General features: G+C 31.7%; 2 protein-coding genes across 2 annotated transcripts; both read right to left on the bottom strand.

Moving 5' to 3' along the window:
• Window positions 1–325: 325 nt before the first annotated feature.
• Window positions 326–7,902, bottom strand: LOC124447513 (serine/threonine-protein kinase PAK 3-like). The gene is made up of 17 exons (XM_046998470.1): window positions 7,539–7,902; window positions 7,321–7,409; window positions 6,091–6,165; window positions 5,609–5,693; window positions 4,080–4,138; window positions 3,786–3,887; window positions 2,698–2,749; window positions 2,224–2,295; window positions 2,086–2,149; window positions 1,917–1,965; window positions 1,792–1,833; window positions 1,627–1,722; window positions 1,308–1,400; window positions 1,116–1,215; window positions 781–896; window positions 563–643; window positions 326–424 (listed from the first exon to the last, which is right to left on the bottom strand). Exons 1-17 carry the CDS (start codon window positions 7,708–7,710, stop codon window positions 377–379), a joined length of 1,395 nt encoding a protein of 464 aa, XP_046854426.1. The 5' UTR covers window positions 7,711–7,902; the 3' UTR covers window positions 326–376.
• A 1,146-nt stretch (window positions 7,903–9,048) lies between these two features.
• LOC124447517 (heparan-sulfate 6-O-sulfotransferase 1-like) lies at window positions 9,049–10,495 on the bottom strand. Its single transcript, XM_046998473.1, has one exon. It carries the CDS (start codon window positions 10,298–10,300, stop codon window positions 9,203–9,205), a length of 1,098 nt encoding a protein of 365 aa, XP_046854429.1. The 5' UTR covers window positions 10,301–10,495; the 3' UTR covers window positions 9,049–9,202.
• Window positions 10,496–13,158: the final 2,663 nt, after the last annotated feature.

Genomic DNA, 13,158 nt, shown 5'->3' with positions numbered 1-13,158 from the left:
TGCAACTTTCCTATAATCGATTCAGTAAGTATTGTTTCTTTAGTTTTGTTGCAAATTCATAAGATAAAATGTCAGTTAATTTATTCCTACGTTCAATATTAGTTAAATAAAGATATAAGATCAATGGAGAAAGAGATAAGAGAGGTTAAAGAGATATGATACGTCCAAATGATAGACAGCCGTCGTAAATATTAAATATTTACTGAAAGCAAAAAATATTTAACTCAAAAATGTGAAATTGTTTCTGAAATCATTATAAACAATCATTTGAAGAAATATGGTTAAATAATACTAAAAATTAAATTAAGATTTAAATTATACTAAGAACAGACATTTCTAAGGAATAACCAAAAATCATTTGAAAATCATTTGAAGTTTATGGTTTACCTGGAGGTGTTCCGTTAGTAGCAATCAAGTACAACGCCTACGCAAGATAATTCATAACACAACAGAGTTGAAGAAAATACGTTAAAAAAAATACTGATGTACGCCTACGCAAGATAATTCATAACACAACAGAGTTGAAGAAAATACGTTAAAAAAAATACTGAGAGTCACTCACTCTGAGAGGATTTTCATTAAGATATGGAGGTTCGCCTTCAACCATTTCAATTGCCATAATCCCTAAGCTCCAAATATCAACCTTAAAAAAAATATAATCTTACTTCCAAAGAATTTAATTTCATACGACATACGTAGCTCATACGTAGCTCATACGTAGCTCATACGTAGCTCATACGTAGCTCATACGTAGCTCATACGTAGCTCATACGTCAATACCTTTGGTCCATACGCTTTTCTAGTGACAACTTCAGGCGCCATCCAATAAGGTGTTCCAACCATAGTTGAACGTTTACTCTGTTCTGGCGTTATTGTTGCACAAAAACCGAAATCAGCTATAAAAAACAAAGCAAAAGAATTAACTTAAACAGACAACAGACCAGTATTTCAAAAATCTTGAAGTCTATTTTTGCTAAATTACACTCAAAAGTTGTTGAACAAAAACTTACAATATACAAATATCATCACTGATGAAAATGAGTTGTAGTTTAAGTTGAACAGTTCAGATATCGTTACTTTTAATCACATGTCTGTGATGAGTGTTTGAAACTTACTTAACTTTACGTTACCATCCATTCCCAATAAAATGTTATCACTTTTGATATCTCGATGAATGACGCCATTACTGTGAAGAAATTCTAAAGCTTGTAGAACCTGCATAAGAACGATAGATTGTAAATAATTTAACCCAAATAAGCATCTCTATATTATAATCCATACGCATGTTAATCACGTGACGAATGTACCTCGCGACATACGGCAGCTATTTGTCCTTCATCCATACATGTCTCTGTGACAACATCAGTTAATGAGCCACCAGCAAGATAGTCCATAACAACCTATATTTTATTAAAGATATTTTAAGACGATTCTAATCCCATTTTTGCTCTCCCTACAGTACACGCAATGTTTTCGTTAACATTTGCCATCCATTGATTTTTTACCTTCTCCTAACACTACTTCTACACAAACTTAGCACGAAGACCCAGACATTTCTACTACACGTATGTACATGTAACTATAATGAGGGAAAAGAATTCGAAATAATTTTAAAGCATTTAATACCCAAAGTTCTTCACCGACAAGATAACTGTCTACATAATTGACTATGTTCGCATGTTTGTTTTCTCGCATGACTAGAATTTCGTTGATAATAAGCTCCTATAAAACAAAACATCATTACGTGTATTTTAAAAAAAATTATCATGATAAAATGTCTGACTATAGTACCTTCTTCGGCTGTTGTGAAAGATTCATTTGTTTGATGGCAACCTGTAAATAATTAAACACACACGAAAAGAAATTTTAAGTCGCATATATTTTGTCAGATGAAGAAGTTTTATAAAGTAAACGACCTCGTGTCCAGTAGCGACGTCAATAGCAGTGTATACCGTCCCTGAAGCACTATATTAACAAGGATATAAAGTTATTGTCGGTTTTTAGTTCCAACGTACAAATCACGAAGAGTCGTCATAAAAATATAACGCCAAAAATAGCTGCATAGTTGACTAAAAACATACATACCCTTGACCAATTTTCACAAACTTTGTATATTTCTTTTTGGGATCTCGTACTGTAACAATTGTTCCTTTAATTAAAAACGAAACAAGCCGTAAATTTTAAATAAAAATGCAAATAGCTTGAATTTTTAAAAGTTCTTACTCAGCCGAGAAAGTATTTCTTCATCGGTCATTTTCTTTTTCTTCTGTTTTGTCTGAGCGTTTTTATCATTAGCTAAAATATTCAGAATATCAGCTAAAATATTCATTCGTATATACAGGAACGTATGTGTGACATTTGTTTACTTGCAAAATTTATAAATTCTATTAATGAAACTATCGGCCATCTGAGCCAACTTCATCACATTAAGTTCACAAACTTTAATTATTCGTTTATCTTTATGGACACCGATTGGTGAAAAACAGTTAAACAGTTGCATTTGCGCATGGCTAAAAATACGTATAAGACGTATGAATTCTGAAGCTATCATTTTCCAGTCATAAGAAAAGTCGTATGTCCAATACAAAAAACTTAGATTCATTCTTATATGATTATATTTCGCAGACAATATGATAGTCACAAAACAGTTTTGCTTTGGATTTCACTTGAGGTTTGGATGTTTAAACTTTAAATTACCTTCCTTTTCCTCTGGTTTACCAGACGGTTTTACTGATTCATTAGGAATGTACTAAATATAAAAACGTGCTGAGATAAGCTTCATAAGTTGTACACAAATTCAATATAAATCGTCTAGGAGCCTTGTGATTGCGTGTATGTATATCCATGTAAATCAACACAATCCGGGAAGTGGAAAGTTGTTGTGAGTTTTCATATGAACGATATGTTTACATTTAAGAAAGATATGCCTCAAACAAAGATTTCTTTCGTGAATTTAATTTTAGATACATGAGAATATCGCAGTTTCCGAAGTAAGTTTGTCGAACACGTGTCAAAAATGCAAAACATTTCAACAAAACTATATTGCTATAATATTGTATCTATAATATCTCTCAAAAATTGTGGGTCAAAATTTGTTGACGAGTCAATTACGTCATTGAAGACACTTTATGTGTAACTTAGGAGTAGCTCATGACGTAACAGCAAAAATCCATTCATGTTTGGTTAAAGCAGATGTTACAAAATAAGTAAATAAAATATATAATAGTTTGATATGAATAAACTATGTACATTTAAAATATGGTTATAAACTTTGCGAACATCATGAGGATTGGAAACGTTATTTAAATGTTTCAAGTCTTAGACGCCTTTGTGTTAACGTTGACGAACATCTTGGGTAGACACAATTTTTAGTTTATCCCACTGTGACTTTTCTAACAGTTAAGTTTCCTATACTGAAGGAGAATCTTACCCTCTCAAACATGAAGAGTGAAGCATAAGTTAGCTGGGGGGTGGGGTGGGGGTGGGGTGGTTACTTGAGTGCAATTAAGTTATGATTTAACTAACTGAGGAATAAACTGGAAGTTAGTTTGATGCAATAAAATGTAAGAAACGGTCTAGAAAAACATAAGATACATCATATGAAACCTACGGTACAAAAATATTTAAGTGAAGAACATTGCTGATCGGACAATAAACATGAAAAAGTATCATTAGATATGGTCGTATTATCTTTGACGTCTTTACGCTCAATTTTGCTTCCTTATCAAAATTTCTTACACAGATTAAGGGTGATTAAAAAAGGAAAGTCTAAATAGTAATAGCACCTTTGATTTGGTAATTTCTGGTCGAGATGGAACAGTCGGTGGTTTTTGTGGCTGACTCGAGGGAAGAGTCGTGTGATTATCATTTCTTCCACTTTTACTATCCTACAATCACAAATACAAATGGAAAATTTAAATTTTTTCATAAATGAGTAATTATAGTGTGGCAACATTTCAAAAACATTTTTAAGCAGAAAAATTTTCCACTTCTTGTCCACGACTTGAAACAAATCTTAGAAGTTTCAACAACATTATACCAAAAGAAATATTTTGAAATTCCATCATATAGCTACTCACATCTTTAACAGGGGGTGATAAATTGCTTTGAGGATGAGTATTTGATGATACTGTTTCATCTAAAGAAAAATTCTCGTGTCAGGATGTGTAGCTATGGCAACACAGGATATCTGCAAACATCAGCAGAGGTATAATCTTTGGCCATGTGATAGTAAGACAGTACAAATTAAAAAAAAATGGAACTATTTCAATTTTATAGATACCTTCGTACTTTCGGTTAAAACATTTAAAGATGTGAAGATTTAGGTGTTAGATATTGGGAATAAATACATTTCAAAGTATTCTGTGATCTAAATACTAACCTTTAAGTTCTTTAAGTTATCATAATATAAATTAATGTTTCAGGTATAGACTTCAGTAAATTTTAACACTGAAGTAGTTATCAGTGACAGAATTAACTTGATTATTTTAGATTACCTCTGACGGCATTGATGCCAGCATCAAGGGAGCCAGTACGAGGCCGTGAGTAAAAGTGTGTCATCATTTTAGTAGAGTTTGGTGGCGATTTACTTTTTCTACAGTTATTGTGAACAACATCAGGAAGAGATTTACTGGGAGTTAAATAATGGTTACCGGGTAATGTTTTATCACCTCCATTACAGTTTACGGCATTAGTTTCAGTTTTAAAAATTTTGAGTCTTGATTTGAATGAGTGAGATTTAGCTATTCCTGTTACTGACTTTTTGTTTGTAGTTTTAACTGATTTATTAAGAACAGGTGAATTATAACCAGTACTTGACGATGAGGCAGATGACGATGATGATGAAGAAACCAAAGATGTGTCTAAAAATTATTGGTGAAATATTCACGAATTATTTTACAAGAAAACATTCAACAAATGCCAATGTGGACAGTTAGTTCTTCTTAACATTTCTTGGACTTGTTTTTTAAATATGTGACTGCAACGCCAACATCCACATTAAATTAATTAATTTAAGTAAATGTATTAAAAGAACTAAATGATTAGGCAATTTGTGTTAATGAAAACATTTTATAATTTATATTATAAAATTGCTGCTCAAGCATTAAGTTTTATAAAATATGTTTTTTTAGTGAATATGTTACGTATATTTCATGATGTGAACATTTTTGAACGACTGAGAATTTATTTTATATCTAGTAATGAAGCAGTACATATGATCATATTGATAGGTTTTAGGCATCATCCCAATGTAAATCTTTCTTTAGTAGAAACATACATTCAGAAATAGTGACATGGATAAATATTGATTAAGTAGATTGAAAAATTGTTCATTAACCAGGACAGTTGTTCATAAATAATGTTGATAAACCTTTGCAAGATGAGTAAATCAGTAAATGTCTTGCAAACAATTTTCAACCAATGTCAAGCAGATGATGAATAAAATGAAAAAATATTCAAAATGCTTATTTTGACGTATGGTTACAAGTACCTTTCACAACAGATATTTTTATGGATTCTTTTCAAAACGATGGTATAAACATTAGCTGTGATCAAATTTTGATTTCTTGCTCTACAGACTTTTGATCACAAAATTATGCGTACTTACTATATGGTTTAGACACTTGCATGTACTTTGCTGGTTCCGATTCTTTGTTTGCACTGTCATAAAAATTCAAAACATCTAGAATTGCCTGAAAAAAATACAGATTATGTTGTAATAATTATTAGCACATAATTATTTAACAAAACAAAATAGCTATACTCATAGAAACTAAAAAATATCATTAAAATTGTCCCAAGATTGTATAAGTGTTTCAACATTTAATTTAATAATTGCAGGCAAAAATATGATAAATTAACTGTAGAAAAGCAAGGAAGGTGAAGAAACTACAGAAAATGAAATAACAATTCATAAATCAAAAATTAAATCATGTAATTCAGAAATAGAATTTTGACAAATTGGTTTAAACTACAATTTTCCGGACTGTTTTTTCACAAACTGAAACTTTTTCAATCTTCACAAGTGATAAAATTACACAAACATACAAATATTAATCAAAACTATTCAAAATTTTCTTCATTTCATACCTGAGGATTCTGCTGCTGTTCCTTTTTAGTTATGTTTGATGTTTGTAATAAAGTTTTCCATGACTCAGGCATACCCTAAACAGATAATTTTTTAAGAGATTTTTTCTTAGAATGGTGTAAATAAAATATATTTATCAAATTTGGAATAGACTCTCCATTGAAAATTCAAAAATAATGAAATACATTCTGAAGATTAAAGTATTTTTCATTATATAAAATTAGTTTGTTAAAAAACCCTGATTTAAAGTTAAGCAGCATGCTAACAATGATAAAGCCCAGCTAAAAAGTTTAGTTGTGCCATGTAAGTTTCTGAACATCATTTCTATTTATTTCTTAAGAAATCTACAGTTTTTGCAGTGAGTAGAAAATGAATATTTGCATGGCAAAACAAATGAACTGGCTATGCAATTGCAACTAAAATAATGGTACATGTAAGCAGTCTTTGAGCAAGACTATATTATTTACAAAATTACAAACTTTATTTTCTAAATATTCAAACTACATAGAACACATAACGTGGATATCATTGTAGATACCATTCATTATAATATCTAAAACATTTTTTAAAACTATGTTTAAATTTGTTGCTGGTAAAACTTGATCTTCATTTGGTAAATTACTGTTTTATTGTAGTACTAACTTTTTACCTCTTACAAGATTTATAAAACAATTTACAAACACGTAATAAGCAGTAGATGGTGTTGTAAAGGTTTTAAGTTTAAGTAACGACAAACCTGAGTCCACTTTACGCTATATAATTAATCCACACAAATATTCAAGTGTCATAGATATTGTTGAAAATTAACAATAAAATATCACATTGACAAAATCACATTACGTCCATTTAAAATATTTAAAGTAGGCCTATTATTTCTATTGGAATAATATTATTATTTATAGATAAAACTTTCAAAATATGAGTATATAATATGGGATAGAGATAATTTGTCCAGACAATCCCTTGTCAAAAATATGAAACGAGACACTGATCAAATTACTTGCAGGCAAAAATGGTGAAATGTGGTATGGATTTTTCTTATATTAGAAGCGATACTACAAAGCTGTACTGCAGTAAATTTTCATATAGCTGAAAAATAAAATCAATCGAGTTTCATAAAACGAAAACAGGCTTTCAAAACATGACAATCGCAAATCGAGCATTCACATCCGCATGAAATGTTGTCGCATAATGCAGCATATTTAGTTTCAAAAGTGAAGTCCATAACTGACCGTAAATTCACCAGTGACGGGGTCAAAACCCACATGAATTGTATGTTCAAACTTTGTAGGATATGAAATTTCTGGCTTTTTCTTGTTGTCTATGTACGAAAAAGGCAGAAATTATAAAAAATATAAAACAATTGTAACACAATAATCATACAAAGCAAACACTTATGTTCCACGGAATTAAACATAAATTTGAAACTTAAATACAAAACTTTACGTACATTTCTTATCGTCATCTCCTTTCATAGGAAAAAAAGTAAATGTTGCTTTCTTCTTTTTCTTGTCTCCATCAACAGGAGTGTTAGGAAGAGGTCTGGTTGATGCCGGTGATGTAGAATCTTTATGCGAAGTCGATCGCATTGGTGGCGCTGGGGGACAATCGCCGTCAGCCATTCTTCAAAATTCTCTGTTGCTTGTTCGTAAAAAGCCTTATGTACAGGTGAACAGTGCAGAAAACAGAATTGTTTAACAAAATTCCACAATCATATGTTGCATGCTAAAGCACTCCTACTCACTTCCTTTCGATATGCACGCCCGCAAAGACCAGAGGGTAATTCTAAATATAACTATGATACACACACATATATTAATGTATATAAAAAACGTGAATACAAAAAACTGCATAAATTTCATCATGAATTTAAAGTAGACTGGAAAATACAGGAACGTCTTCAAGTGAAGAAAAAGAAATCATTTTATTTCAGATGAGAGATGAGCCAATGATAATCTTAAGAGACTAGGAGTGAAGCTAGTTGTATAGAGTTACCATGGAAATTACTGTTTTAATAAATCATAAAGGCATTGTACACAGTAGTGTTCCTAACTTTCTGCATTGAGTGAAAAATTTTAGAGAAATGTTTTGTATCCTGTTCATGAGAGCCATTGCTACGTATTCCAAAATATTCAGGTATAAAGCAGATCAGAAACAAGCAAAAAGAATATGGTCTGAGCAGTTGAGAGAAAGTCAAAAATCGACTGCCATATTGATGTTAGACATTTGTTTATTCACCTTTTTCAAGGACTCACAAATTACAACAGTTTATAAATATGTAAAATTGAAATGTGTGCATTAACAGGTTATATTCCCAAATAAAATTCAAATGAAATTAGAGAAAGCAAATCACTGTTGTCCTTTCAAAAGAAAATTGATGCTCACATTTTCTACTACTTTCATTTTTTGTAACTACTTTACTTATAGTAAATTGTATGAAGATTATATTATATCTTGTATCTATTGTAACTTGTATCTATTGTAACTCGTATCTATTGTAACTTGTATCTATTATAACTTGTATCTATTATAACTTGTATCTATTGTAACTTGTATCTATTATAACTTGTATCTATTATAAATTGTATCTATTATAACTTGTATCTATTATAACTTGTATCTATTATAACTTGTATCTATTATAACTTGTATCGATTGTAACTTGTATCTACTGTAACTTGTATCTATTGTAACTTGTATCTATTATAAATTGTATCTATTATAACTTGTATCTATTGTAACTCGTATCTATTGTAACTTGTATCTATTATAACTTGTATCTATTATAACTTGTATCTATTATAACTTGTATCTATTATAACTTGTATCGATTGTAACTTGTATCTATTACTAATATCTTGCATGTAGCTCTATGTAAAAATAAGCTAACTTTATGAATTTTATACAATTTCCTTTGTTATTTTTATGCCCCCTGTGGAAATCAGCACAAATTCACAGGGTTAATGTGGGTAAATATCTTTTCTATATATCTATCTATGCATGATTAATTAGTGAAAAATGAATATATTTTAAAATAATATACATAACTTTAAATGTCTATACATTACGTAACAAATTAAGTTATATGTGTAACATATATTTATGTTTAATTCATTAAGGTTCATTGAATTTGTCAAGCTTCTGATAATACTTCAGTCGTTTAAAAAATATGGTTTTTGCAAAGCTATAAAGTTGCCGATCTAATCGTGTGACTTTACGGATTTGTAAAAGCTCGCTTGTGCTAACTTTCAACAGTTCATCACCACCCAGAGTTTCACTCACTGGCATTTGAAAGAACTTCCTCTTGAATTGAAGGCCAAAGGTCTTTTCAAAAAGGTACTGGCTTTCTCGTTGATATTCTAATAGAGCAAAATATGCCATTGATAAGAGATTCTGTTTAGCTGTTTTCAACATCATCCTTGCTATTTCTTTGCTGTGGTTGTAATACTCTGTACTATTATAACAACCAACCTCAGTCAGATTGGCCAACATTCGAGTTTGTCTATTAAAGGCTAAATTATGAGAGCAACCAAGGAACTCTGATAATTTCACATTACTCCAATTTGAACCCTTAAAGCAATAAGAAACAGTATATATCTTGTTGTTACATGTAAATATTGATGTCATCCATGTAGCTCCGCGTTGAACATGCTTGTATTCACTCAAAAATCGCTCAACGGGTTTACGTAATATAGTAATATAAAATAATCTAGTTTTACTGGCTCGATCTTCACCAAGGCGAGATTTCAGTACATTTGGCAAACAATCGTGCCATGTCGTCCAGTCTGCATGAAGACCACATACCCAGCCAGTAGAATATCTTGAATATAACCAAATTTCTTCATTGCCTGGTCGTTTACACATAAACCGTGATTTCTTTGCTATTTGGATCTTTTCACATTTCCTTTCAAGTACAAGATTTCTTACTAAAATCTTCCCAAATGCAGTCCCGCCTGTTTTTTGAATGTGCAAAAATACGATAACGTCGTTGCCAGTTATGTTAAATTGTTGCAATTTTACGAAAGAGTCTCGGAGTAAATGAATAAAGGTCTTATTTTTGTATAAAATTCTCCTCGTGTTTGTTACCATCGAGACATGTCCAATCTCTTCCGATATATTTTTGAAGTGAAAGGTTTCTATGTCGTCATTAAAGTATACAACCAGGGTTATGAACAGAACCAACAATATCATTACCTTTATTTTAAACATCATGTATTTATCAGCTTCATTTGCCCAAAGCAACTACCAAAGGCTTAAAAAGCACAAGTGAAATTCAAGACGCACAAGCAAATATTCAAAACATAATTGCTATATATACAATAATGCTTCGACATTGTTTCAAAATATTGCCTGCAGAAACGGGTGCTTTGATTATCTGCATAATTACATAAGGCGAAGAACTTTATCGCATTTCGTGCTATCAAATAATAAGATAATACAAGATGCGTACTGGGAAAGACGAGTAACTGGGATGGTAAAAACAAGACTCTAGGAGATGTCTAATGCACCCATTGATTGCACCATGAACTGTAATCAGCGTAATCAGCAAAGGGATTGCTACAATCCGATTTTGTCGGATCCAAAAAAACGGATTGTGTGAACACGTATAAAGTGTGGGCGCTTTCCTTTTGATGGAAAATGTGGAATTCTTGGTGAAAAATCAAATGGAACGTGATCTTCCATAGAAAATTGTTTCGGAAATTGCGGACAATCTCTTGAAGTTGTCCTCGAATAGGAAATTTCGAAACTTTCGATTTTTGACCAGGGATATACCAGAAGCGAATTCTTAATATAAATATTAAAGAACAGTAAAATGAATGGCTCTTTTAAAAGCACTTTTCTGGGCTTTCAATTTTTCTTTGTTCCTTTTAAATGGTTTCTGGTTTCTAGTTTGCGAAGATTTAATCGTCCACACCCACCATCCACAGATCGAAGAAATGGCGGGTCTTCGGTCAAAATATTTTCAATTTTGCGGACCTATGTATGGAAATGAGGAGCATTATACTCAAAGTCCAAATGGTAAGTGAATGGTAATAAGAGAAAGAATGAATAAATTATATTCATCCCTTTAGCAACCATTAGCAACAGCCTGCATTCGTTTAGGTCGTTCCAATTTGATGAAGAGCTTTCGGAAATTCAAACTGGTGTTTTTGGGCGAAAGGAAAGCGCCCTGTGTCTCCGACAGTCAGATCCGTCAATCTAAAAAATCGGATGAAGATCGAACTGCTCTATTTTCATCCAACAAGATCAAAGGAACTGACAAGTCGAACTACATAAATTTGACAAAGACTTGGAAACAAGAACAAAAAATACAAAAACTATATCGATAAATATATACTGGATAACACGAATGGCTGTTTACAAGACTACAAATATCTAAATGAATTTGTATAACAATAAAATTATCGAACCGTCTGAACAAGCAACCAAAAGTTGGTACCGAAACAATCGGGTCCGACAAATCATCGTGTGAACTGGTCTCCTTATATCAGTACTCTCCCACTCAAATTTCCTAGTTCCTTAGAAAAAGCGCGAAAATTCCTCAATTTATCACAAAAAGTGTCTGTTGCTCTTTTCTTTCGTATTTTTTCAACCTTTTTTCATGCTTATGAGCACAAAGCCACAAAAAATTCATCATAATTTTTGTAGTTTTGATGATCCTTTTGCTTGTTTATAAATGGCTGACTCGGAAGTAATTAAACTAATTCACTAATTCAAAGAATTGCATAATCTTATCATGAAAGAAAAATCAAGCTTGAAAGAAAAACGCTTGGATTTCTAAATACTACTTATATGTTTTAAGTGAAGGTGTTTTGGCCTTTGGGCAGCAAATTAGGTCAGTCGCTAACCTATATTTCTTTTAATATATACATTTTAAAAAATTTGCTGCATGAGTTTAGATTTAAAAATGTAGTTGGATTTAGACGAAACAGCTTTTTTTCTCATATTTTACACGAGAATATCATATAAAGCAAGAAAATTTATGTAATTAAGTGCGTATAGCTATGTTGCTACGTTTAAGTTTGCATAGCCTTTGTGTGGTAACTGGTAAGCTGATTATCGGCGTCTACAATGTTTTGGTGAAATTAACAAAATTCCTTAAAAAAATCCTCAAAAACATCAACTCTTTAAAAAAAACCCTTACAACTCACCGAAAATCCTATTTTTAAGGATAATTCCTTAAAAGTGAGAGCACTGCTTTAAACTCACGATCATGTAATAATTGACAGTTCAGTTCACTGACCAGTCCGCCTGGCTGCCATGCCTCTCGGCTTGTTTTATTTTTCTGTGATGTCAAACTAAACCCAAATAGTAGTGCATTTGAGATTGCGTACTAAGGATTGCAAGGGGTAGGTTACACTAACTCCTCTAAACATGGGGAGTACAGTTAATTATTTTGGGGGAGGGGGGGTGGTAATCGGTACATCTCCAATGACATTCATGTTCACCTATTTACCGGAATTGTGGCCAGACTCTCATCAACTGTCAAACGTCTATCTGGGTTTGTCTGGATGGAGTTACCGCCCCACTACCTTATTCGCTCTCCGCCAAACAAAATCTGTAATAAATCTAGTAAATAAGTTTTAAAAACAATTTGCAATTTGAAAGCCAAACGTTGCGTATGCATATCTTTGTTTGAACAACATGTGCCATATTTTAGCCCTAAGTGTTCCAATTGCTTTCTAGCTGCGTCCTTTTCGTGTGCAAACTATTTCAAAAGTGGTTCTTGGTAAAACAATTTTCACTTTATAAATGGTTATTTGCGAAAATTTTACTGTCAGATGAATCATTGTAAGTCCAACTATTTCCACCAAAGGATTTTGCAAATCTTTCGTACTGATGACTTTAGCTTCCCAAACTATTCAGTTTTTGTTTTAATGAAGACGGTAATCTTAAAATTTAGTCGGCAAACTGACGACACGCACTTGAAAAAAAGCACTAACAAAAAAAAACACGAGAAAGTATGCATATTCATACGTTAGCTGATCAAACAAATTTGCGGAATGAAGCTATATTCATTTTGACAATAGGAAACGATAAAATAAAAAGCTAATTATTACAGGTATCAA

This window comes from Xenia sp. Carnegie-2017, unplaced genomic scaffold (assembly GCF_021976095.1).
Source record: "Xenia sp. Carnegie-2017 unplaced genomic scaffold, XeniaSp_v1 HiC_scaffold_22, whole genome shotgun sequence".
In the NCBI taxonomy this organism is placed as follows: domain Eukaryota; kingdom Metazoa; phylum Cnidaria; class Anthozoa; order Malacalcyonacea; family Xeniidae; genus Xenia; species Xenia sp. Carnegie-2017.
Note: the sequence above shows the minus strand (reverse complement) of the source record. Positions and strands in the feature narration are given on the sequence as shown.

What these genes read in the sequence shown, in the direction of transcription:
- LOC124447513 (XM_046998470.1), bottom strand. Translation starts at nt 7,710, where the DNA reads ATGGCTGACGGCGATTGTCCCCCAGCGCCACCAATGCGATCGACTTCG. An exon ending in TAAACCAGAGGAAAAGGAAG is followed by an intron (nt 2,296 to 2,697) that starts GTAATTTAAAGT and finishes TGAATATTTTAG; the next exon opens with CTAATGATAAAAACGCTCAG. An exon ending in GAAAAGCGTATGGACCAAAG is followed by an intron (nt 644 to 780) that starts GTATTGACGTAT and finishes ATTTTTTTTAAG; the next exon opens with GTTGATATTTGGAGCTTAGG.
- LOC124447517 (XM_046998473.1), bottom strand. Translation starts at nt 10,300, where the DNA reads ATGATGTTTAAAATAAAGGTAATGATATTGTTGGTTCTGTTCATAACC.